At 36.8% G+C, this 25908-nt stretch overlaps 1 protein-coding gene across 2 annotated transcripts in view; it reads left to right on the top strand.

The window, feature by feature from the left end:
- Positions 1–421: 421 nt before the first annotated feature.
- LOC124154594 (oxysterol-binding protein-related protein 2) overlaps positions 422–25908 on the top strand; it is a 257342-nt gene continuing 231855 nt past the window's right edge. Inside the window, exons 1-10 of one of the 2 annotated variants that reach the window (XM_046528425.1) lie at positions 422–926; positions 3511–3671; positions 6006–6203; positions 6338–6482; positions 7725–7870; positions 11516–11737; positions 16328–16447; positions 17175–17321; positions 17766–17849; positions 20059–20314. In XM_046528425.1, coding sequence (XP_046384381.1) covers positions 788–926; positions 3511–3671; positions 6006–6203; positions 6338–6482; positions 7725–7870; positions 11516–11737; positions 16328–16447; positions 17175–17321; positions 17766–17849; positions 20059–20314 — 1618 coding nt within the window. In that variant the 5' untranslated portion in view covers positions 422–787. The remainder of the gene's footprint in view (positions 927–3510; positions 3672–6005; positions 6204–6337; positions 6483–7724; positions 7871–11515; positions 11738–16327; positions 16448–17174; positions 17322–17765; positions 17850–20058; positions 20315–25908) is intronic. The other variant, XM_046528424.1, reaches the window with a different exon arrangement.

Here is a 25908-nt window from a genome sequence, read left to right as displayed (position 1 = left end):
TTATTCGACGTCGGAGGATACCTGCTGTTGTCGTCTCCGCTGCTCTCCTTTCATAAACGTACACAAGAGCAGGAGGGGAGAACCTAACTCCAAAGCGCAGAGGCATAATTGATATTTCGTCTTTTCCCATGCTTGTATTCATTCAGCAAACAATACGTAAATAAAGTTTCAGAGAAAATTGCAACGCATATTAGCATACAAAATACGAATAAAAAATAAAATTCTGAGATAACTTTCACACAGTCCTGAATATATTAAACAGTTTGAACGATCCTAAGTTAGTATATTGAAATAAACTGCGAAGACGAGCGGTAACTATCGCCACGCAATTATTTCTCCCTCGAGGCTGGAAAGAAGTAAACAAAAACAATCATGATGGAAGAAATACGCTCGTCTGTCCTTCATTGTCTTTGGGTCTTTGGTATGACAATTTGAGGCGTACAGTATTTCAGTATGTTATTCCACTTGTCTGTCAAGTTTTCGGCTAGCTGAGGTTGTGTAACGTATACGTGTGGAATTCATTGTCGTGGAGTGAACTGAGTGTTAATTGCTGTTCTACTGTACCTTTTCATGGTCTCCTCTTTTGTTTTTAATTGGTTTCGTGAAAACTTAATTTTTTGTCAGTGATCTAAATTAGTTGTCTAAAGGAAATGGCAATTACTGTCAATCACATGATCTCCTGCTACACACCCTAGCAATATGTCAACGTTAGTGCTTTTAAATTCAAGCCAACAGTAATATTGTGTTGCCTGTTGAGGATGACTTGAATTAAATCGAGACAAGCAGAATGATTTTCGAAGAAAGAACGGAGATGGAATTACAAGAAATACTCCTCTATAGTGCAAGGCATGGGGACATTCCTATGGTCCAAGAGCTCCTCAATGCCAGGAAGGCGGAAAAAATAACTCTTAATATCAGCTGCAGAGGTAATTAATAATTAATGCTGTGAAATTCATTTTCCCTACGCAATTTATTGTCATGTTTAATTCATTCACTCAAATTGGGTAATGCTCTTTAGAAGCTGTGTCAATAAGTCGTTTGCATTGGTTTTGGGTTATCAGGTATTTGGACACGATTCGGGAACCGGTATGCTAACATATCACAGTTCCTCACCGAAGAGTTCGTTTTGCTTATCATACATTTGGTTTCCTTTCTTAGCCTTTTTATAGGATTGAACATTGACGCTTTATTTACGAAATATGTGGTGGATTTATATTTATCGTTTATTACCAAAATTTTGTTTGGGTAAAGTTTTGGGCGGAAATGGTAACTATCTTTATCGTAATCTGTCATTTTAATTTGTCTCTACACGTCAGCTCGACGTGGTCTCGTTAAATGTAGATTAAGGTGAAACATTTGAGAAACCTAGTCAGCGGTGGCAATATGATGAAAGGTTTGTAGTCGCCTGCCACAAACTTATGGAGGGAATTGTACTTATTCGATATGAGATAGGGATAGGCAACATCTCACCAGTTTCTTCACATTTGAACATTCATTTTCCATTAGTAGGCTGTCTTAACCGCTACCAATTTAGTGTAATTTCTTTCTGCTGAGCTGACCTGTACACAATCACAATTTCAAGAAAAATTTACATTAGGTATTTACTTAATGTAAATTTTTCTTCAAATGTTTGTTTGCCAAATTCTTCTTCCTACTTTGGTATTATCAATGTTTTTTTTCTGTTGGAGAATTCCTCTCTCGCTGGCTTTAAATTTATTTCATGTCATATTAGTCAAAGAATTCGGATAGCAATTTTTAGTACATATTTGACTCCCTTGTCTTGGCTGTTTGTGCCTTGGGAACTACTATTGAATTATCATAGACTCCTGAATCACTATTGAAATTTTTAGTTCTTTGATTGTGAATGTGTTTTAGATCTGTAACAGGATTGCTATTGTGTCTAAGTCTTGTCAAGGGATGCAGCTATTCAATCAGACCTATTTCTAAAAAAAATTGGTTGATAAGAGAGAATGATAACTAACGAAGAAAAAAAATCATCCTTCTCTTGTGTTATAAGTAAGGAAATACGAAAGTTGCCACTCACTTTTCAAGAGTTGGCAATGCCGTGACAGTTCTATGGTTGATTTGTTTGTTCAAGGAGAACTTTTTTTTGATGGAAGGAATCACTCACTGAAGTGTAAACAACAAACCATGCCCCACCCATGCAACACATGACTGTGAGGAGTGGGTGAGAAGTAGTGGCATGACTTCTTTTCCTTATTAGGGAATGGATTAAGGCTGTTGATTATTTGTTACAAATAGCTGGAAAAGTTGGTGACAGATTGAAAAATGAAAATATTCGGATCTATTTATCAATCAAGCTTTATCAAAATTGCTATAATGAAATATTGGTAGACCATCCCATTAGAATACAAAGCTCTTGATGTGATGAGGATGGCAGAACCACTTGGGTCCAAATAGATTTGGTTGGGAAGGGATTGGAAATTTCATGCCTTCATCTGAAGGCAGTACAAGCTCCCATCAGCAAGCCTGAAATTTGTTCAAGAGAAGTTGATCCCCATCCAATATAAGTAAGCAGTTTCCAGCTTTCTCTCAATGTTCCAAACCAGCTGTGGTTGCTTTGCTTAAGTGAGGAAGTCTCCGCCCCAACTTTACTGGAATCAATCTTTACTCTACCCCCAAAGATGAACCACAGAGTTAACCCAACTAATGGGTAAGGCTGCTGATTTTTTCACTGGGAAATTCTCCCTCTAATCTTCAGCCAACACATTTGAAAATTGTGCAGACTCCATTAGCTATGAAGATTCTGGTGATGTAAGAAGTTGTGGATGGTAGTTATTCATAGCAGCTTCTTCCTGGAGTTATTGAGTTCTTCATATCATGGAAAGCCTTCTTTGCATGTTGGTTCATCACAATTTGTTTTTGTTTTGTGTTGCTTGATATGCATTTCCGTTGTTTATGTTCATGATACAGCTGAATTGGATATTGAGGGCAATACATCTGACTGAAGTAATTCGAAGATCGGTTTTGTTCCAATGTTCTTTGTTTGTTTCTCTCTGCATTATAATATTTCCAATTTTTTCCGACTTTCTATGGTTCTTAATATGTGTAGTTTAACTGTTGATATTCTATGGAAAATAATATTCTTTCTTGCTGTCTGCTGATTACGTGTCTCAAGAATAATTTAGTATTTTAATTCTACATATCTTGTTGGAAAATTCATTTTTGGCTTTCCAGTGCTTGATAGGGTAATTGGGTACTACATTTTGGTTGGCAACTCAACCATCGTCTTCAGGGGCCTGAATCACCTGCTGCTCAGAGGTTGATTCAGACCCCTAAAGACTGTGGTTGAGTTGACAATCGAAGTATTGGGAGAAATGGGCGAGATCAACCAATGGTAAACCTGAGAAGGATTCACCAACATCACATGGCGGGAAAATGAAAAATTTTTCTTTTTGTGTCCTTTTCATTTGGTTAATTTCTTTGGCTATGATATAATGATAATTGTATCAATTGTGTTGATTCTACAAAAACATTTCATTTTTGTAGGAAAGAACAAAAGCAATTTTGGATGGACACCTCTGCATTTAGCCTCCTACTTTGGGCATCTTACTGTGGTAGAAATGTTGCTGGATAATGGAGCGGACATTAATGCAATAAATGATGCCGGGGACACCGCCCTGCATAAAGCTGCTTTTATTGGCAGAGAGGTAAGTGTAGACTTGTTTTTAATTTTGTGCTGGTTGAATATGAAATTTTTGGTGCCATTGGCACATTCAAAGTTGTTTTATACATAGCTGTTTAGTGTAATGGCAATAAAAAAAAGCTTCATGAATTTTTCCTGCTACCAGTTTGTGTGGTTATTCCATTGCATGGTGCAAGATGTTGGATGTTACACAGTTATATGTACTATGGGGAAAAAAGTATCCTAACAATGGTTGTGCCGCTACTACCGCTCCAAGGGATAGTGGGTTTCCTTTCCAGTGGGTTGTTATTCTTTGGTCAGTGTGGGAAATTCAAACAAGGCAAACTATTTCCTTTCTTCGCTGTCCAAATACGCGACCGACCACCCGCAACCCAGAGGGTGACTCGCAATGAACTCCGTAGGATAGAGTTGCATTTGATGGCATCATGTGCGCACATTTGGAACGGAATTTTCCTTCCCATATCACAACGAAATGACAAAAATCACTACAGGCCATAGCAAGCTTTCTCTTGAGGTAAAAAAGACAGTCAATGAGCGGATTTGATGGGCCACGTATTTGAATGCAGTTGACTTTGAAAAAGTTTTAGCTTTTCTGAAAGGGCTGATGAGCACATGGCCAGAATGCATTTTTCTTTGGATCAGGAAGGATATGCTCCTATCTTGATTTGAGATGCCTTTGTCCGGAGGCGAGAGGGGGAAAGTGGTCGGCTTGTTGGAGGCAGGCTTAACAGTAATGGAAGCATAGTGAAGGATGAATAAAAATAGAAGTACCCTGTACTTCTGGTATAAATGCAACAGGGAAGTTAAAGAGGCATTAAAAAATGGGAGGAGAGGGAGACCTAGGTGTACAACTGGAGATGTTGATTCTGATATTTAATACATCAAAGTGCTGCTAAGATTTCGAATTTAATAAACAAGAGATATTGACAAAAGTGATGTGTGGATTCATTTGAGTATGTTTTCTGTGCCTTGATTTTTTTGTCCAAATTAATTTAGATATTTCATTTGAACCTTAAGTATGTATTGTCAAAAGTAATTTGACAAGCAATAAATGTCATGAATTGTTTTAATTTTACAAAATTGGTTTTCAAAGCCATTGAGAAGAAAGTGATGTATCAAACTGAAAAAAAAATTATTATTATTATTTTTTTTTTTTGGGTTTTGGCCGCTGGCTAGGAAAAAAATAAATTGTTATTTTTTTTAGATTTATGGAATTTACCTCGCAAAGTTATATATAGTCATTTAAATTTGTAGCAATCATGTGCATATGCATTGAAGAAATATTTTCAGTCACAATTGTCATTCCAAAACATTTTAAAGTGATGATTGTTTAGGTATTTAGAGTAATTCCTGTTGGTCACAATCGCTCCTTGCCGTTGCTGTCTTGCAGATTACATCTGGTGAATATTTATGCCGTAAATTTTCAGAGGCATTAAAATGAGGAAGTGGAGATGGGCTTTCTGTGAATTTTAGAATGAGTGCCAGAGTAGGTGTGAAGAAGGACAGGAAAGGGTGGTTAGAGGGGGATAGCAGGGAAAAGGGAGAGAGGGAAAAAGGGAGGCACAACAGCCGAGGACATTGAATGCACTTGAACATTCTGGTGAGCAGTACGAAATATGTTCGAGCCTCGATATGAGGCTGGCAAGTTTACCGTCAATACCTTGGGCTCTGAAAAAATACAGTATTTGAATTTACCTCGTCTTGTTCCAAGGATTATATACTGTTAGAAAGGGAAACCATTCTCTTGTGAAGCAACGGTGGTGGCACAAACTCTGTCGGCACAAACTCAAATACATTTTTCCCCTGGAATTTATAGAATGGGTGGAGTAGGTTGAGCTGGGGATATCTAGTAACTGAATGTGTGAATTTTTCTGGAAATTGTTGGCCTCATAGAATATGTGCATAAATTACTTCGGGAGATGTCTCCTCTTGTATGGATGTGTAACATCATCTTTTTTTTTAATTATTTTACTTCTGGGCAAACTGCCACATAAATGATACCTATAGTGAAGAAGCTATAAAATACCTAGTACATTATATGTTCTTATAGGAAATATCACTGTCAATTTTAAGTATTTAATTACGTATTTATTTTATTTGTGCCAAAGCCTGTTCTATCAAGAGCTTAATTTTATCTGGAAAAAAACATAGTGCATAGAGGAAAGAGAGGTATCTTTGATTGGTTTCTAAATTCATTTTTTTAAACTGTAAATTAAGTGAGATTCCGATTCAAGCATATAATTCATATTCAATTACAAAATAGAATATGCATTTGTATGGATCTGTGGCATGCTGTCTGTTGGATGAAGATTTCATTCTCTGATTGCTTTCAATGTAGGATTTGGTGTTGGTTCTCTTGGGAAGAGGTGCGGATGTGAGTGTTGCAAATGGGGAAGGGCTCACACCAAGAGAGGTTGGAAGAGATCCTGAAGTGTGCAAGCTGTTGGCTGCAGCGGAGACTACAGAGGCAAGACGACGGGAGGAAGCTCTCCTTGCTGCTGCTCGGCAGGGCGATTTGAAGTCCGTAGGTGCCATGGTGAGTGATACTTACCTCCAGGCTCGTAGCCAGCTTCAGCCCCTCCCCTCTCCCAAAAGCTTTTCCCTCTCTCGTATTATGGTTTCTCAAGAAATAGAGAACTGAGTATATCATTCATTGATGTTTAATTTCAGTTAAAGCAGGATAAACCACCCAACATAAATTGCGTGGATGCTCAAGGTAATACTTGCCTGCACTGTGCATCATATCGTGGCCATAAAGAAGTTGCTGTCTTGCTTTTGCAGAATGGAATTGATACCTCCATAAGAAATAACAGAGGTAGGTTTCTTTTGTATTTAGTTGTTATTGTGAAAGGAAGTATTTTATACTTAGATAATTGTCTACCATAGCATTTTCTGGATGGTGGTCTGGGTGATGGATTTGCAGCAGTTGGTTATCCATGGCATTATTGGTTGTGTAAAGAGCCAAATTCTTCTTAAAATAAAAGCCTTTTACAATCAACCTATTCTAAAGAGTGTATCCCTTCTATGGAAGAGTTCATTTTAGAAGCAAATATTTTGTTGGATTTTTAAGTAAGTAGTCAGTATTTTGATATTGCCATCTAATTAGTATACTTAATAAATATAGGAGCTGTATGAAGAAGGCTCCTCTCATGATTTCCCAGTTGGGATGAGTCGGTTTGATTCTTTGGTTTTTGTATCCATCGGTTCTTGATCCTAGAACAGGGATTAAAATCAAAGTAAAAAAGAATGTCACCAAAGTACATAAATACGTAAATGGTGGGTAAACCCAGTTGAAAAACTTCACTTGAGCACAGTGGCGGATCCAGGATAGGGACAGGGGGGGGGGGGGGGGGGGGGGGGCTAAAGATGGGTAACCTCCAAGCAGTTGTGGGGCCCAAACAAAATTACCATTCTACCTAGCGTAAATTGGTTACCCAAGGGGGGGGCCCTCTGTGGATCTGCCTCTGGATTGTTACATACCAGAACCTACTATACAGAACATATATTTTACAAATAATCTGTAAAATAGGCCCAAAGTTTAGAGCTAATATGTATTTCATTTGTTTAAGTAGGTAAATATATCAGAAAATACTACTAAATACTTCTCTACAAACTTTGATTTTATCAAGTGTGTGTTTCAACGTGGGGGTGGGGGGCTCTGGGACCCCACCCCCTATAGATCTGCCACTGCTTGAGCATAGTATTCATTACAGTATTTGTATAATATGAATGATGCTATGGATGTAATGACTTGTGAGATTAGTATATGTATTATTTAAGGTAGTTTTCATAGTACCACAGTGAAAATCATTAATACTTTTAGAATTATGTAATGAAAACAAAACACTATATTTAGAACTGGAACCAAGAACCAGTGTCAGGAGCTGAATTGGAATCAAAGCTGATACGAAAGTGTTTGGGACCCATCCTCAATTACTTAGTTTCTGTTGATTCTCCACATTCTATTTGGGAGGACTGAAGTTGTAATTCTGTCAACTTTCTCTTGCTTAAAGAAGTATTCATTGCCCATTATAAGTAATTTCTTTGCTCATTGCAGGTCAAACGGCTTTGGAGATGGCAAGGGATGCTCAAATGCGCCAGGTGCTTTGTGTGCAGCCTCTTCGTCAGTTGCAAAAGACTGCAACTCGTTTTGAGGGGCAATTGGTCAAGAGGTCTCGCTTTTTAGGCTGGAAGCCAATATGGGTAAGAAAATTCTAATATTATTTTATTCATCTTGTTCTTAAAAGGAGTTTTTGTCTTGCCTAAATATGAGCATGTTTCAGCTTTGAAATATACTTGAAGGTAGTTTATTTACAACCATGCTTCGCTTAGAACAAGGGATGCGTTCCTTGGGGTCTTAGCACTATACGAATTTGCATTGTATGAGAGCATTTTAACATTGGGAATATAGGGATGCATTCCCAGTAGCATATGAGTTGAGTATCGAATTTCCTATAAACCATATATATTCCTATTAATAGCCTTAGAAGACCTTATTTATATAACCATTTGTTGTTTAAAATATCTTTAAAGATAGTAGGCAGGCATTGAAAGAAGTTTTTTCTCGTTGAAATAAATTTGTACGTGCTTTTGAAATTCCTACATTTCGAGTAGGTAGGCTAACATACAGGAAAAAATGCATGCTATCTCAGGGGTTCGTAATGCATTTCCGGTAGTTGAAGAATTTTATAACCAGTCTAAAAACAATTCTTGTGTCACCCAGGCCTTTTGTTGCTCATCCAAATGGCAGGCAAGTGCTACTTCGAATACCATTTCATTGCTGGAGTAGTTAGTGAATGATAAATTACAACTGGCTTTAATTTGAAGTCCCGAGGCATTAGCATCATAAGCCGCGGGAAACGGTCTTTAAATGCCTTGAAACCTAACTCAGGTGTTTCTTCCCTTAAAATTAATGATTCAAATTCATTCTATTCAAACAATTCTGTCTCGTCGACATTAAAAACAAGTTGAGGGGGAAAGGAGCCTCTCTCAATCACAGATTGGACTCAATCACAGATTGGACTCAATCACAGATTGGAGTTCAGCAGAAAATGTTGTGGCATCGACTATGCTATCAGCACTTGCAGATTCACCTGTTATCGTAGCACTAAAACACCAGCTCAGAGTTTAAAATTGTGGAACCAATTGAAGTTTCCACTTAAAGTCTTGGAGAAATCACCTCCCTCATCTTCTTTTATAGATTCAAATCAAGCCACAGCTTTTGCCCAAGTAACTGCCTGTGATAGAGGAACATCATTCAACTGTTTATTGTAAATCCAGGTAATTAGAAGTCTTTCTGTTTTTTCCAGCAATGAACTTTGCATACGTGTTGACTGCTTGGCTGAAGTTGGTGCGGCTGATGTCACTGACATTTTAACCTTGTCTTTATTCAGAATATTTGTGCAGACTGTCAAGGTTGTGAGCTTAAACTTACGCATAACATCACTTTGACGCTCTCTATTTTCAAAGCAAGTGATAACTTTCAATTTCTTTTCTTGGTTTATGCCTTTCCTTGATAACTTCTTTACTTTTCTATCTGCATTCCTATTCATTGCCGTTGTTCACTTGATTTTTACTTCGTATCGCTCTATCAAAATCACCTTCTACTGCTGAACAACTGCCACACTGTATTCCTGAGATGCAGTGGGCCTACTGCTGCAGGAAAGAAATGAAGCCATTGTCCCACTTTGTTGAGACTCTTTCTCAAACTCTTATATGCATTGATGCTATTCATACGCTACTGGGCCTCCACTCCCCAATGACCTTGAAGGCTGGGCGGTGGGACCCTTTATGTGGTAGTCAAATCGCCCGATAACTGATGACGGCAAAAATGACGTCTCAAACCGTATTGCTTTAAAAAACTCATTTCCACTAGCTCCAAACGTAAATAATGATCTAAATTAACTGATGTTATTCTGTGAAGGGGATGAGAGAAATAACTTTGGTGGGTCGGCTGTCTGGACACATGACGAGTAATGTTTTTACCCATTGCACAGTAATGGATTTCGACAAATATACAGACAAAGAGTAAAATATGTGGCAAGCAATACTAATTATATGAGTAAAATGAGTGTAATTAGGTGTACTTAGCGCAAGTTCACATTTTATCAAGAGAGTGTTAAGGGTTATTTGATTAGGCTAAGCAGCGTTGGAATGTTAACCCGAGGAACGAATTTGCACCATATCAGCATTGGGCTAATCGAAATTGTGCTAAGCGAGGCATGGGTGTATATTCATTGGAGTTTTGGTTGTGAAAAGGTTAAATTTTCACAAAACCAACCTTCATCACTTCATATTGACTCTCCATGAAATTTATCGGTGGAGATGAGTAATCAAGTTATGCTACTGCCAACTAACTATTAATGAACCAATTAACAGATTTAGCATTGATTAAGACATTCGACATTTGTCAACACTTCAGGTCACGTGATGATCCCATGCTGTGGTGAAACCTGAGTTGCGCATAAAAAATTGTGTGTGGTTGTTGAAGTGTTTTATTGCGATCTCCATGATTAATAAATTCCACTTTATTTCACCTGAAACTGTTTGAAACACATGTAGTACGGAACACATCAATTGATGATTGTTTGATGATCTTCCATATGCTCACCCCAACTTACTTTGCTCTATCCATTTGAAAAACTTTCTCAGCTGTGTCTTGACCTTGACCTTATCATGGCCCCTGTCAATGTCAGCTGTATCTTGAATCCATTCTGGACCTGAAAAGCTAAGTTAAATCCATATTTTAGAAAACTTCAAAAGCATACCCAGCATTTAATGTATCTTTTATCCCACATTTTAAATAAGCTCTTCGGGTATTATTATTATTATTTCCAGAAGCTTTAATCACCCATAGGTCCTTCATTGCAGTGTCAAATTTGAATTTTAAGATTGAAGCTCCCATATCATCCTTTTTGACTTTACTTTCCTTTTCAATTATTTGTGATTCAAGATCATTGCCATTGTGTTACTCTTCCAGACACTCCTTCCATCTCTTCAATTTGTCTTCATTTTCAGTCAGGAGATCTCTATTTTTGCTCTTAATGGCATTTTATCTTGCACTCTGCTCCATGAAGTTATTCCTTACCATCCTATAAGCACCTTCTACTTGTCACATTAAAATATATGAGCAAGGAAAATTACGAAAATCCATTCCTTTGAATTCCATGATGGTTGACTCCAACAGCATAACACCTACAAAATTGCCAAACTCTAGAGACTTTAACAAATTTTACATTTACTCCTGTTCTGTTGAAGATAAAAGCTTTTCAATTTGTACAGCAAAGCTAATAGTTTTTCAAGGTCCAGCCATGTTTAATTTAATCCCTTGGAGATACAATGTCGGTCAGTTTTGATTAGTGCTCTACATATGCAGTGGCTACTTCTGTCCCACAGAAGTGGGGTAAGCCCACACAGTAAGACAATGAATGCTGCTTTCACTATAGTTTTGAATCAGTTATTATAGTTTTGACTTGTATGCATACCCAAAATAAGATGCTCGTTTTTGGATGACCCTGGAAGCCGCAATGTGCATGCTGGAGGCTTTATAACAGATCATTTGGCAGTCATTTCAGTGATAGAAAATGTAAAGTGGGAAAATTCTAGAAAAAATTCCATTAAATAAATACTCCATTGTTTAGAACTCCAGATTAATGATCCTGTGTGGTAAATGCAGTGATAAATTGCTATATTCAAGGCAAATGCCCCTCACTTGCTAATAGCTACAGGTAGCCACATCCAGTGGACCTTATGTGATAATTATGGTTGCCGCATGCATATAGTAATTGATTCTTGAATTTGTTTTATTTCATGCATAATTATTACCATCTGAGTCTTTTCTTTAAATAGGCTGTGCTTGAAAGAGGTGTCCTCACATATTTTGGGAGTCGAGCTGATGCCTGGTCAGGATCCAAACGACGTGGCTGTAAATGCTTGGACTCGGGAGCAAGGGTGATCCTGCCACCAGATGAATGTCATGATACGTCTTCATTCACTTTTCGTTTCTCTGATGGTACAATGCATCGACTGAGTGTTGTGGATTCAGGAGAGGGGACAGAAGTTGGTCGTCAGGTATGCATTCTAATTTGACTGTTTGAACACTTGTTTCAGTGAAATTTCATTATAATTGTCATAATTAATTAACCTTTTTTAGTGCTATGATCCTCCAAAGCTTCCTTATTTTGGAATACATCCCTTATTATGGCTCATGACTATAATATTTTTTTAAAATAAATTTGAAAAATGTTATTGCTGCTCTTACACTACTCATCTATGACTGTAGGTGACTTTGATTTATCCGACCCCTTTTGCCCAAGAAAACCACAATTAATGGACATATAGCCTTAATTATCAGTTGTTCTGGATAATAATTACAGTGGAACTTGGTTAGTACGTTTCTGAAGGGACCACGAAAAATGAACGTACTAACCAGGAAAACGTACTAACGAGGAAAGTAAATAATAGCAGTCGGGGTTATTGCAATCAGTGAAAAAGTCGTCATAATTACAATTACTATCCGCAGTTCTTATAGGATCGCCTTCCTGAACTCTTTTCACATTTAAAATCAAGAAAATGAGCGCTACCATGAAAAACAATACCATGTGAATAAAAATCGCAATTTTTCATGGACATCCCGGAGACGATTTCATGATTACGGCGTCTATCTCCCGTGATTTATCCTATATATATTTACAGAACGAGGATGAGAGAAGCTCAGACAAGTCATTTTTCTTTCTCACAGCGTACTCGGAGAATATAACAACAACCCGGAGTAAGTCAACTGGTTTTTTAAACATCATAAAAATTGGGCAAAATTATATTGACTTTCAAATTACGGCAACAGCCGTAGACATTCGCTTCTGGAATGATACCATTTCGATTGTAAAATCGATCGATATATCGACTGATGACACGCAAGATTATTAGATTACGACGTAATTACAAGAAAATTTTATAGTAAACAGTTGAAATTTACTTTCAAAATTTGTCTAATGTCGTCTGCTTTCCTTCCGAGATCAAGTATTTTTAAGCTAAGCTTCGCGTGGAGATCCAGAGGATCGTCTGCTCCCAAAACGGTAGTCAAGAAAATACGCACGACGTCGAGTTTATGGAGCAGCACTGCTTTAGGTAATGTGGGAATTGTCTAATACCGTTAAGACTCATTTCTTCATCATGATAACTCGTGCAATAGCAACAATTGCCCACTCACGAACTTGGTGCGCAGCAGTGGGCACTCCCAAGCTCCCAAGCGCTCCAATGGCAACAGAAGGTGAGGAGCTCGGGGTGGGGAAAATTGGGGCTTCTTATTGGCTGTAGTTTTTCATAGTCAGACATTCCCGAAAAATGGCCGCATTTTATTATTCAGCACATCACAAGAATTCAGAAATGCATTTGGATAAATTACGGTAGAAGAAAGAGATGTGGAATGAATGGAAGAATGTTAATGGCTAATAATAATAAATTAAATCATGAATTCAGACGTTTGCGACCCTTAAGAAGACACTAGAGAACGAATTGCGGGTTGCGTCACGGCAAGCAATTGAGCGTACTAACCAGGAAAGAGCAATTTTTTCAAACGTACTAACCAAATTCTTTTACCTGTATTTTGTTCGGATGGCACCGGGACCGAGGGAAATCGCCGTACTAAAGAGGAAAACGTACTAAGGAGGAACGTACTAACCAAGTTCCACTGTATTATGTGTGATCTTGAATATTTGGTAGCATTTTTGTGATATTTTTAGTAAGCCCACATACAAGTATTTTCAAGTTTGAAATTTAATTTCATCATAATAAGTACATGCATGAGGGTCGATCATGGCCTGGACAATTGTGTATAGCTCCACAAGAGTTGTCAGCTTGGAAATCACTGACTCACATGCTGTCCCTGCAGCTGACAAAGATCCAGAATTTATATTCTTGGCTGCACTGATAGAGGCTTTGACTTTTCCATCTAGTATATGATTTCCCTTGCCATTTGCTGTGAACTTCTTGCAACTTAGAGAGCATAGTTAAGTTAAGAGGGTTTTCGATAAGGACATTTTGTTGGAATAATTGATTTGAGTCAAGAATATTAATCACATAAGTGGGGAAGAGCATGATACACTACAAAAACGTTTTAATTCAAACACATCCTTGGCCACCTGAAGTTTATTTCTCAATAGGTAATTATTCTTTAGAGGGTGTTAGCATTTTAATTTAATCTGCTTGTCAATTTTATCCTCATGTGCTTATGGAAAGTGGTCCTCATCAGTTCTTCTGGTGCAAAAAATTTATCTAAAACAGTTCTCCTTTGCTCTTTATTTTGGCTTATGCTAGGTGTAATAGCAGGGCTATCTCCAAATTCTTGTGGAAAAGCCATTTGACATCATTGTTGATCTCTGACTTTGGGCAATAAGTTAGGCGGTATGCATTGCTTGAAAGGCTGTAATATTTTGATCATCATTGGATGACATCATATGATGGTTTATACTAGGGATGTGCGAATATTATCCGCGAATACTCGAATACCTCGAATACTAGAAAGTATTCGATATTCGAGGTCTCGAATAGTTATGCGAAAAGTACTGCCTCGAATACTTTGAATTTCGTGTTGTACACTGTCGCACGCACGTCGTTGGTAGTTGACTCGGAAAAATGTACAGAACTCTAGTCTTTTAGTGCATGCAGCGCCGTTATAAGCAAGTTGACGAACTACATCAAATTCGCGGGTCAGAGCGGTGAAAAGAGTTCGACGCGGGGAACCTAAATCTATCCGGGTGAAAAAAATCCGAAGAAAATCCCCGGTTTCTCCCACCAGGAAACTCCAGTGCCGTGGGATAGTAACATCGGCGCATTTCCCACGATCTGCTATCCCCCTTCATTCAGCACTCGCCTTACCCACTCTGACACTTTCATCTTCTCCGAAATCAAACAAAAGGTCCTCGCTCGGGCAGGGGTCGTATTACGAAGACCTTAGCTTCGAAAAAAATATCAAGTTACACGAGAACAATAAAGACGTGTCTCACGCCCCCCTTTTCTAGCCCACTGACCTTTCTCTGCCTACCTGCTTCGAAGTTCCCCATTTCTGGAGCTCAACTGCTGCATGAGTACCGTGGGATAGTAACATTAGCGCATTTCCCAAGATCCGCTGTCCCCCTCTGAGGCTTTCCTCTTCTCCGAAATAAAAAAAGGTCCCAGCTCGCGCAGGGATCATATTACGAAGACCTTAGCTTCGAAAAAAATATCAAGTTACGCGAGAAAAATAAAAGCGTGTCTCGCGCCCACCCCCTTTTCTCACCCACTGACTTTTTTACCTACCTGCTTCGAATTTCCCCCTTTCTGGAGGTCAACTGCTGCATGAGTCATCTACTAGCCCGAAAGGTGTCTAACAATAACTTTCGGCAATTATTATTACACCTTTATTGGATTGAAATATTAGTAATGTGCGCATAATTTAAAAAAGAACAAGACCAAACGCGACGCATTTCTGACTTTATTTAAGCATTTTACGCGAGGAAATAAATGTCAAAATAGGACGGAGGCTTGGCATTCTGGCGAGACTCGATATGAGCAGCAGAGCTTCTCGGAAGTTGATGTGGTATTTTTTTCCGAAAACATATGTCAAGTTACATTTTATTAGTGGTGCTATAAATCTTTATTGTTACAGTCCCAGGCGAAGGGATATTTTCTCAGGATATTTGGTTTCTCCCTGATAGCAATTCCAATTCATCTTCTTATCTCGTGAGAACTCCCAAAGATGGACTGAAAATAATTGAAGAAAATCCGGTGGAGAAGAGCTTGTATTTTACAAAATGCCTCAGATTGTCAGCTAGCACTTGGCAGCAGGAGTGGGGGTAAAGCGATGTTAGTTGAATTAATTATATGCCCAATTGTTTCCATAAAATTAAAATATTCCATTAATCAGCTAAATTCCTGTTCGAATCCTTTAAAGGAAATCGAAATTACTCCCCAAAATCATGTGTTGCCTGCTGCATAGGCAACCGAGTCAAACATTCCAGCATTCTTCATTTAGTATTCGAGGTATTCGAATATTCGAGCAATGATTTAATATTCGAATTCGATATTCGAGTTCGAGAAATCTGCTATTCGACCCATCTCTAGTTTATACATGAAGAATTGTCTACCACAATTTAAAAAAATTGTTTTATCCCCTTGATAGTTGAAATATTTATATCTAATTCATAATAACTAATGAATAAATGCATGGGTCAGTAAAGAGCCAGCACACCGAAAATAAACTTGGTCAATGACCGACTTAATGATGAAAGGGGTGACGCTGCAAAACTCCACTGCAAATGAAATTAGTATAATCAAATATGTGATATTTCACAGATTTTTAATGGCTCACTTTGTTTCCAACTAATGTATGGTCATTATCAAGGATCAACCTTTGATAGTTACCATAGAACAGTTGAAATCAGGGCCAGTTTTTGAATCTGTGAAACATCTCAAATGACTATTTTCATTTCATCTTAGCTGATGACCCTTGGAGAATTCGCCCGGCTGCAAATCTGCAAATTCATCAAGGATGATGAAATTGGACTCCTGATGCTCAAAACTTGTTTAGATTTTTGACAGAAGATACATTTTAATCACTAATTGTGTTGTCTGATTAGTCACTGAGGTTGAATTTGACTCGAGCATTACCTATTTGTGTTTCAGAAATGGATTAATGCTTTCCAAGAGCATGTGGCTTTTAGCTCTCACTACCTCAGCCAAGGGCAGGTTTTATATGACAGTGATGAAGAGGAAGGGGATATTAAGCCACTGGGATCCATGGAAGTGAGTACAATTTCCTTTTTCTGGAGTCATATTTTGTTTCTGATAAAATTTCTGCTTCCAAATTTTTTCTTGGTCATAAAAAAATTCTTAATCAGTGACTGTTATATTGGGCAGTTAAGACTTTATTCTTTACAATGAAACAAATGCCTTTTATAAATATATATTTATCTGTACATTGTTGAAATGGTAGTAGCAATGTTTGGCTGTGGCATGTACAAACACATAAGGATCAAGATACACACGAAGATAAAAGGAAAACATTCCCTAATTTTCAGGCCAATTACTGACCTTACCTCAAGGCAAATCTAATTGTAGGCATTATTCGTTTTCAGCGACATTTGGAAATTAATCATTGAATTAGAGTATAGAATACTTTTTATGTATTGATTTGCTATTAAATAAAGCACTAAATTTACAGTGGGGTTTTTCCACTACCGGACTGTGGGGTAAAGTCCTCACCTGTCAAACGGAAGGTCATGGGCTTGAGTCCTGCTTGGAGAGGTGGCCTCAGTTCAGGGCATTGGTATTTTATTGTGTATTTTTATTTTTGGAGCCTCGGTTGTAAACACCATTATGTGCTGCTTTCGGGGTGGTGGGAAAAGAAATGAAAAGAGAGTAAAAAGATCCGATAGTGCTTTCAAATTTTCATTTTTGCCTTGTGGAAGGTAACCTTAAACACGGTGATATATGCTTTGTTTTTCATTTGTCTAATGTTTTTCTTTTGCAGGATTCTCTCCAGACTGCAGGAGCCCATCACCAAATGCTACAGCAGCATTTGGGCGAGGCTACATCTGCTGTCGAGTCTCTTTCTCCGAGTGACTGGGAGAGTCTCAATAACTGTGATGCTGCTGTTACCATTTTGAATGCACTGAAGGTAGTACAAGAAAATTATATGGAGATACAGAATTTTTTGCTTATGCAATGGATATATTCATATGTCTCTGGCTGTTTATGGTTCTCACTGCTAATACTTGTGGTTGTATTGTGTCTTGTGTTTTACTTTGATGCAATGACCTATTTGGTGTGACTTCCAGAAAGAGTGAGACTGAATTTTTCTCCTTAGTGCCTATTCAAAATAAAACCATTTACATGCTATCTAATTAAATAAAGTTTTTTTTATGAAGAATCAATTTCATCATGGCCATTTTGACGTGCCAGAACTTTGATTGGTGCAATTAAAATAAAGAATTAGACGACTTAATTTTAAAACAATACTATTAATTATTCGTTATGTGCATTGTATCATATTTTATGTTTCCATTTTTCTGAATTCCCATTTTTTTTAGTACTAACAGGTAAACTTATCCCTCCATTTCAGAAATTTCAAGTATTATCAGAGACTGCTGGCAATATGATGTCTTCCTTGGGTCACTGTCTCACCCTTTTCCAGCAACAAGAAGAGGTAATTATGTATTAAAACTGTATCACATGATGTTAAATGCTATGTTTCAATTAAAACCGTAAGACCCAGTCTCATGAGACACCCCTAGGCTAATGGTTTTACAGGATTTCCACTCAACCGTAAAAACCATAAAACCGTGAATAAGCAGTGAATTTTGTCTAGCATGAAAAAACCTGGAAATAGCCGTGAAATTCGTCGTGAAACCTTAAAAACCTCTCAAACTTGATTGTAGATCTACTATTGACGGATCAAAATAAAAATCGATTTGTCGATCATATTTCAAGGTCAGTCAACCGCAGACACTGTCTATGCATGTGCACACGTATTTGAAGCACAAATATTTGTCCGTGTGTCATGACGACACACAGACCTTAAGGCTGTGATTGGAAGACCTTTAGCCAAAGTGATCATTAGCCCTGGCAAGAAATCAGACACCTCTTCACTTCCCTGTCACCCTCCATTTTCCCACTCACAACCTTTAGCCGGCCCTAAATTTTGCTAACGATAGGCGATGTCGTAGGAGCACTTTCATTGCTGCGTTTGCCGGCGTTTATCGTGTTTGCTATTTTTTTAGTTAACCTGCGGCCAGTGATTTTTATGTGATGAATATTTCTTCCTAAAATGGCTTATCAATAAACCGTGAATTTGACGCTATTTAGGCCGTGAAAACCTGGAAAAAACAGTGAATTTTATAATTTAGTTAGAGTGGGAACCCTGTTTTAGGTTCTGGCAAAAAATATTTTTGTCAGCATCGCTTGCATATTCTCTATATAATATTACAATAGCATGATATATAATATAATTGTATATAATGCTATTAAAATATTAATATATTTATTACTTTCACCAATGTATTTTAGGATCTTATATTTCCTAAATCCCAATAAGTTCATTTTTCTGATCATGAATTCAGGTATGTGTACATTTCTTATTATTTTTTTAGGCTTTTTTATTGGCTACGTTCTTAATGTTGCACTTCTGAGCAGGCATGGTAAGAAGGATCATAATGATGTCCCTTACTTGGGCAGAAACAGCGTTCGGCAAATATTCTTGCTGTCAGTCCTTCGTCTTTTCCTTTCAGTCCTTTGAATGCAAGCATGAAATTTTATCTTGGTAGGATCTCTCGAATCTGTGCTGAATTGAATCACAAATTCTTATGGGCATTTGACAGGAAAATAGGGAGTGAGTAGGTTTTTTGCTCGAGTAAGAGTAAAATTCAGTTTTTAATCATTTTAATTCTGTTATCATGAAAATAGGATGATATAATGTTTTTCAAACTAATTAAATTCTTTCCTGTGATAGATCCTCCTTTCATCAATGTTTACTTTGTATGAAAGGGGTATTTTTGCAATGTTCCAGACAACAATGTGATGGAATTTAATTTTATAAGTCGATAATTGACATTGGTAAAAACATGTTGAAACGTCTACTTCAATGGAGCAGTTCAAAGCTATTACCTTTCTGTTTGTGATTTGATGTCATCTTGTTAAAAAAACTCATGACCATCTTGTCACCCTCTTTTTGATTTACTTTCATTGATATTACCTTAAAAATAATCTTTTAGTGAAGACGCAGTCTCATAAATCATAGGCAAGACACTACAATTCAAAAAAACAAATACTGGTTGTCCCATTCATGCACAGCATGAATTTAATTCATTTTAAGAAATACTTGGGCCCAATTTATAGCATTATGTAAATATATTTATGAAAACATCTAAATATTCGTAGATATTTTGACAAGAGTGGGTTAAAGTCATGTGTGAAATTTCTCAGTTCCATTTTACAATTTTAATGATCTGGTAATGGTTATTGACGTGGATGTCCCCTGATCTCTCCTCCTGAAGCCATTAAGGAGCTTGCCTTCATGTCTCCGCTCTCCTTCCGTGCCTTTAGCCTGCTCTCCGACTCTGCCATTCTTCTTTTCTTGCTTTTATCTTTGGCTCCCGACTCTCTTTGCTGTCTCAGGTTTCTCTTTCTCGTCTCGTCTTCTGTTCTCTATATAAATGTGCATATCAACTGATTATCGTCATTCAGGTGTTCCAACTGTTGGATTGCAAGGTATGGGCTATCACAAAGACTTCTACTCTCCTACCTCATATTTTGTTTTTTTTTCAAATACTCTTAGTTTATTGAAAATATGATTTAAAGAAAAACATTGAATAGAAATATTTAATTTCCATTGTGGCTTTGCTTATTTGTTGCATTAGGTGCGTATGCTTCAGGTGAGGCAGGAGCAGGAGAAGTGTCGTGTGCTGGAGGAAGCGCTTCACGTCCTCGCCAAGGAGCACCATGAGCTGGAGCAGTCTGTGGTGGGGGCTTCCCAGCCTCCATCTCCTCGCTCTCTCCGCTCACCCACCCCCTTGCCCTTTGACAGGCCCTCCTCCCACCTGTCTGTCCGCCATAGACGCAGCCCCCGCTTCTACGACACCTCTGATGATGAATTCTATGATGCATTTGATGCAGGTAAGGACACGATGAAATGGGAGGACATTTCCCTCAGTATTGCTCTAAAGATCTGCTTCCTTTGATGTATGTCCATTATATGCTTTCTTACCTTCTTCATAATGAATTTATTTGCTTTTACAGTTTGAAGAAGCATTCCTAAACTTAGGCATTGTAGAGAATTTTAAGTATGAGTTTAAAATTAATGAGGTTTAATTTTGTTTCATTGAAAATAGGGATGAGTCGATTCCACGTTTTTTCGATTCCGATTCCTTCAAATCGATTCCCGATTCCGATTCCATCAATTCTTAATCATTCTAATATGTGGGATATTGATTTATCTGTCACCTTGCTGTCATTAAAATTTAAGAATTGAATGGAATAAAATAACAAAAGCCGCGGTGGCTAAACAATAATGTAGTATTCATTGCGTCCTTACATACCAGAGCAGCCTGAAGGGTGCACGGTGGCGGCCGAACGCAACCTGTCGAGTCCGCCCAGAGGCCGCAGTGGCTTATGCCAAGCAAGTGTCAACTTTCTCAAGGGTTGCATTGATGAAACTGGGCTAACGTGAATGTGTGTAAATTTTTATTATTGATGCCGATGCGTGTTAGTCTATGAAAAAAAGTTATCTAAAAATAACCGCTCTCTGTGCATATTTATAAGAAACTTTTTTTTTCACAGGAAAACTCGCTCTCTGCACTTTTTTATTATCATCAGACTTCAAATATAATTTGAAAATAAAAAATATATATTTCGATCTATTACTCGTTAAAATTGGTGGTCCAGATGAATTCTCCGATGGTGATTCATAAGCGCAATAATTTGATTTGCCTTTACCAGCGGTTAATAAAAGAACGAAAAACACATGCATTGCTTCCCGATACCGTGGTTTGCAATTTTTTTTCTGTGAGAGTTGCTCATCAACACGCACCATTTCAGGGTTCGTTGGTTTGTTGCTCTTGGCGACATTTTCATGTTTCCGAGGCCACTTAGCTGGTATGTTTGTCGCAGCACCCGTGTTCCGGGCATATCCTCCGCTCGGGTAAGGCTGACACCGCGGCCGCTTAGGTGTGTGGCAGCCTTTATGCCCCAAGCTTATATTCTATGCTCAAAACATTTATCTTCCAGATTCGATTCTGATTCCGTGGAGGAGAATCGATGGAATCGAGAATCGACATTTGGAATCGACTCATCCCTAATTGAAACTATTAACAATGAAGTAGTATATATTTCTTGTTGAAAAACTATAATTTTACTGGACTGCAAAAAGTTAGTTACCACTGGTATGTTGTGAAGGAATTTTTTTATGAATTAGAATTAGAAGGACATTTTCTTTTTTTCATGTATCCGTGGAACTACAAATGTCAAGCTTTGAATTTTCCCCCTGTAATAGATAGTGTGGACAGAAAATTTTAAATCATGTTTGATACTCTGAAAAATCTTGTGGTTAAGATTTGTTTCTGATTAGGTTTGGTAAAAAACAACCCAGATGAAGTTCAATCATTCAGAGTGTAGTTTCATTAAATCTATAAAAGTGCTTCTGGTTGCTGCTTGTATTTTTACTAGTGATGGGTCGAATAGCATTTTTCTCGAGTATTAATATTTAATTATTTTCTGAATACCTCACTCGAATATCGAAAACTGCATTGCTGAATAATGAATATGCATTTGTCCACCAATTTTAAATATAAATGACTTTTAAAATAAAAAAATGTGGAATGCTTTGCAAGTCGTTCTACTTCAATAAGGCTCCTAAATCCTGACACAACTACTACCCACAATTACATCAAACTTGCTCGCATGGAGTACAGCAATTATTTTGTTTTTTTTTTATTATTCACATATTGATGGTAATATTATATTATTAGTAATACTTCAATGTGTTTATGGAAAAAACTTAAACTAAAAAAAAATAAAATTACTTTATAATTGGAACATGTAAAAGGTGAATTTCATTATGCATCTGGGAGTCAGAAAAGGAACTGCCAATCACGCGTGGATTTGAATGCATACACACATCCTTCTTTGTGTTGTTCTTATGGAGGCATAATCATTTTACATATTTTAGTGCTTACTTTCAATGATAAGTTTTCGTAAAAATATAATTAAAGAATTGAACCAACCAAATGTGCAAACATTCGCGACAGACCCAACCATTTCCTACGGATTTAAAGAGAATTACGTACGATCTGTGCTGTCGTAATTTGAATAGTTGATAACTTTCTGTCAGCGAATATTGAATAGTGTAAAAGCTCATTATTTGAGGTATTCGGTGATACGACTATTTGAACGTCCCATCCTTAATTTTTATCTCTGCTCAGTGAGAAACCCAGCTACTGTCAATGGAATATCATCTAGTGGAGCTGATGTTCCTAAACTAACCTGGTGCTGTTCTTACATGGAGTACCTTGTGGCCATAGAAAATTGTATTAATGCCATCATACCATATCAGAGGAAAAATTGAAAAAGTTTTCTTGAGAATAAAAAGAACTAAGGTCATAATTGGCTCAAGTTAGCAGATGGACACCATAGGTTAACAAATGCGAGTTTGAGTCCACTCCCAGGGTGCTCAGTGATTGAAAGTGCGTGAAAAAATGTTATCATATCCTGCGTATGGCAGTGTAATTTAGATATGATCTGTAGAGGAATTGGTGATATTACTTCAAAAATAAGAATTATTGGGATCACTTCAGTATTGTTACAGTACCTTTGCTCCTCTCATCTGCTGGTTTATTTCTAATTTGTAATTGGTTCTAATTTCTTTTTTGATTAAAGCTATTAAATTTGAATTGGAGGTATCAAAATTATCTTTTTGATATGCTTATATTTACCCTTTTAATGGTTCCATGGTCGAGGACATATGGAAAATTCTTTTTTTTTGTTTCCTCTTGTTTTATTTTCTTTTAGTTAGCAGACCCGTGAATATAGACCACCCACTTACATGGATGCATCGCGGGCTGTGAATGTTTTAGGATACACATGTTTATTTTGTTCAGTAGCCTCTTGCTTTATGTTTTAGTGATAGATGTGTTATTTTCACTTCACAATCGGCATGTTAGGATTATTAAACAGTGAGAAACCCCTAAATTCACCTTTCACCTATTATTTGTACTAATAATTATTCATATTGTTTGTCGTTGAAACATGTTTTTTTATTCGCAAAAAATATCCTCGTGAATGATATTTGCTGGTAATATTTGAGGCGTCATTTTTAAGCTTATCATTTCTCTATTTAACTTTATACAATTGTGGTTTATATAATAAATTCACTGAAGATTCTTTTTTCAATTTAGTTGTACTAAGTCTTCTTAAAGAATAAATTTTCCATCAAAGAACAATTATTACGTCATATTCCCTTACTTTTTCAGTGAACACCATATTTGTCTTCATTATTGTTTGGAAGAAAGAAAATATCATGTCCAAGCAAGAAGGGAGAACCATTTTTTAATTTGTAGCTCTTGATTATTTCTTCTGATCTCTGAATTTCTACAAAGACAAATCTGTGGCATTATGCGGAGAAGGTTAAAGTTATAATTTTTTAATGCATGTCTTTCCATCTTTCTTACACGGTGTGTTTTTATACTACCACTGGCTTCCACTAATTTTTTAATATAATTTTATCTGAAATTGAGAAGGATAACTGCCATTTTCAGGAGTGAAAGGCATCCTAGAGTTATCATTTCATGTATGATAATGCAATTAATTAGGATTACATATTATTTCATTGCCATGAATGTTTTGAATCTTAAAAATCAATCAACTTTCACCCTGTAATTTTTCGCCTGACTTTGACTCCTGGCCTTTTGGCTTTTCTGCTTCTCATTCCTGTTATGATTCTGGATTGTTTTATTAGTGCTGGGCATGAAAATTGCTCTCGGGAATGAAATATCGATCACTTTATCATTAACTTTTTCCTAGACTTCCTTCCAATAGGATACTTTTTCAGCTTTACTATAGAATATACTGTGGAGTCTACTTCTAGCTTGCCATCAGCCCAAAGTCACAATTGTTACTAAGTTTCAGCCAATCCCTGTCTGTAAAGACCTGCCATGTAAAAAATCCTAATTATAACAAATGAGCATATCGCATACGGGTATTTCAAGATTTCTTTTGTGCAAGGGAAAATCTCTTTTCTTTTGACTCTCACTTCATTTGTGGTAAATACTTAGAGGATGTCTCCTGCACATTAAAGCTTCAAGAGAAGGCTGTCAGTTCATGTAGCAGTCAATATTTAATTCTAGTTTCAAACATTTCACTTTAGGTTTTCTGAGAAATTTTGAGGGCTAATCAAATTGTTTGATCATTCAAAATGTTACACAATCATTTTTTTAGTTGGTTAAAAAATAAATTCTGTGATTTTGACATTGGGCATTGTGATTTTGTATTATAAATTTTGTATTGGATATCATCAATGGAAGTTTTCAAATGCTTAGGGTTTGAGTTACCAGTTAATGGTGGGTTACTTCTAGAGCAGTTTCCAGTTCAATCTGTGAGACACAACACAATATGGTTCACAGAACGACATTGTGGTGGCAGCAGTAATAGATGGTTTTGGGAAAGCAGGGATTGGTTTCCGTGTTAAATAAAATGTGACTTTTACTTATTTTTAAATTAGTACTGTATTAAATACAGGATAAATATATTAGATTGTTATGTAATAGACAAATGAAATAGTGCTTTGATGAATTTTCAAAGCTTGAATTATGAGCACTCCTAATAAAAAAATTATATACTCCATATTAATCAGCAAAATCACTGTGATGAAAATTTTTTAAAATGATTTAAGAACTAATAATGTGTATTTTCCTGTTCAGTTAATGATGAAATCTTGTAGGTCATTGGTCATGGGTCAAATTTAAAACTTTAGATTGAAATTAAACGATGAGAAATAAATTTTATTGGTTCAATTGGATTGAAATAATAATTGAGTTCACTCTTCCAGGCATGAAACCCTGGATTTTGGGATTTTCTGTGTAGCAATCCCCGAAGTGATAGATTATTTTGTGCAAGAACAGCACTGCATGTGCCACTTGTATAAAAGAAAAATCAAAACAGTAGCCTTGCCCACTGTGATGCAATATATTTAGTAATCTTATCATCATTGAGTTTTTCATCCATGTAGACTCTTACATAGTGCAAAACACCTGATTGTATTTTGTATTCCTTAGCATGTGGGAGAATAAGTTCTAAGAACAAGAAAAGGCCATCCCCCTTGTAAACTGCTATTTGTTGGATGCAATATAAGTGCAAAAATTAATTAACCCTTGTCTTTGATAAACGAGTTTCACACATCACCATCACAGCTTAAAATGTTATTTAAAGTTCAAATTTAAATGCATGGCTCTTAGAATAAGTTATAAAATGAAGAAACTTGTGTCATATTTCTAAGTGACTAGGAAGTACATAGGTAGTACAATGTGATGTTTTTCACATACTCTTCAAAGTCTGCCCATTATTAAGAGAGAATGACCATGAAAATATTTCAATAACAGTGCATTAATTCTACCTTGCAACCCATTTGCTTTTGTTGAAAATACATATAATTATTATATGATTTCGGAACCAAACTTCATGAGTCAACCATGGATGTCTATCGCCTCTTGTAATGAGTA

Source organism: Ischnura elegans, chromosome 2 (assembly GCF_921293095.1).
Source record: "Ischnura elegans chromosome 2, ioIscEleg1.1, whole genome shotgun sequence".
NCBI lineage: Eukaryota > Metazoa > Arthropoda > Insecta > Odonata > Coenagrionidae > Ischnura > Ischnura elegans.
Note: the sequence above shows the minus strand (reverse complement) of the source record. Positions and strands in the feature narration are given on the sequence as shown.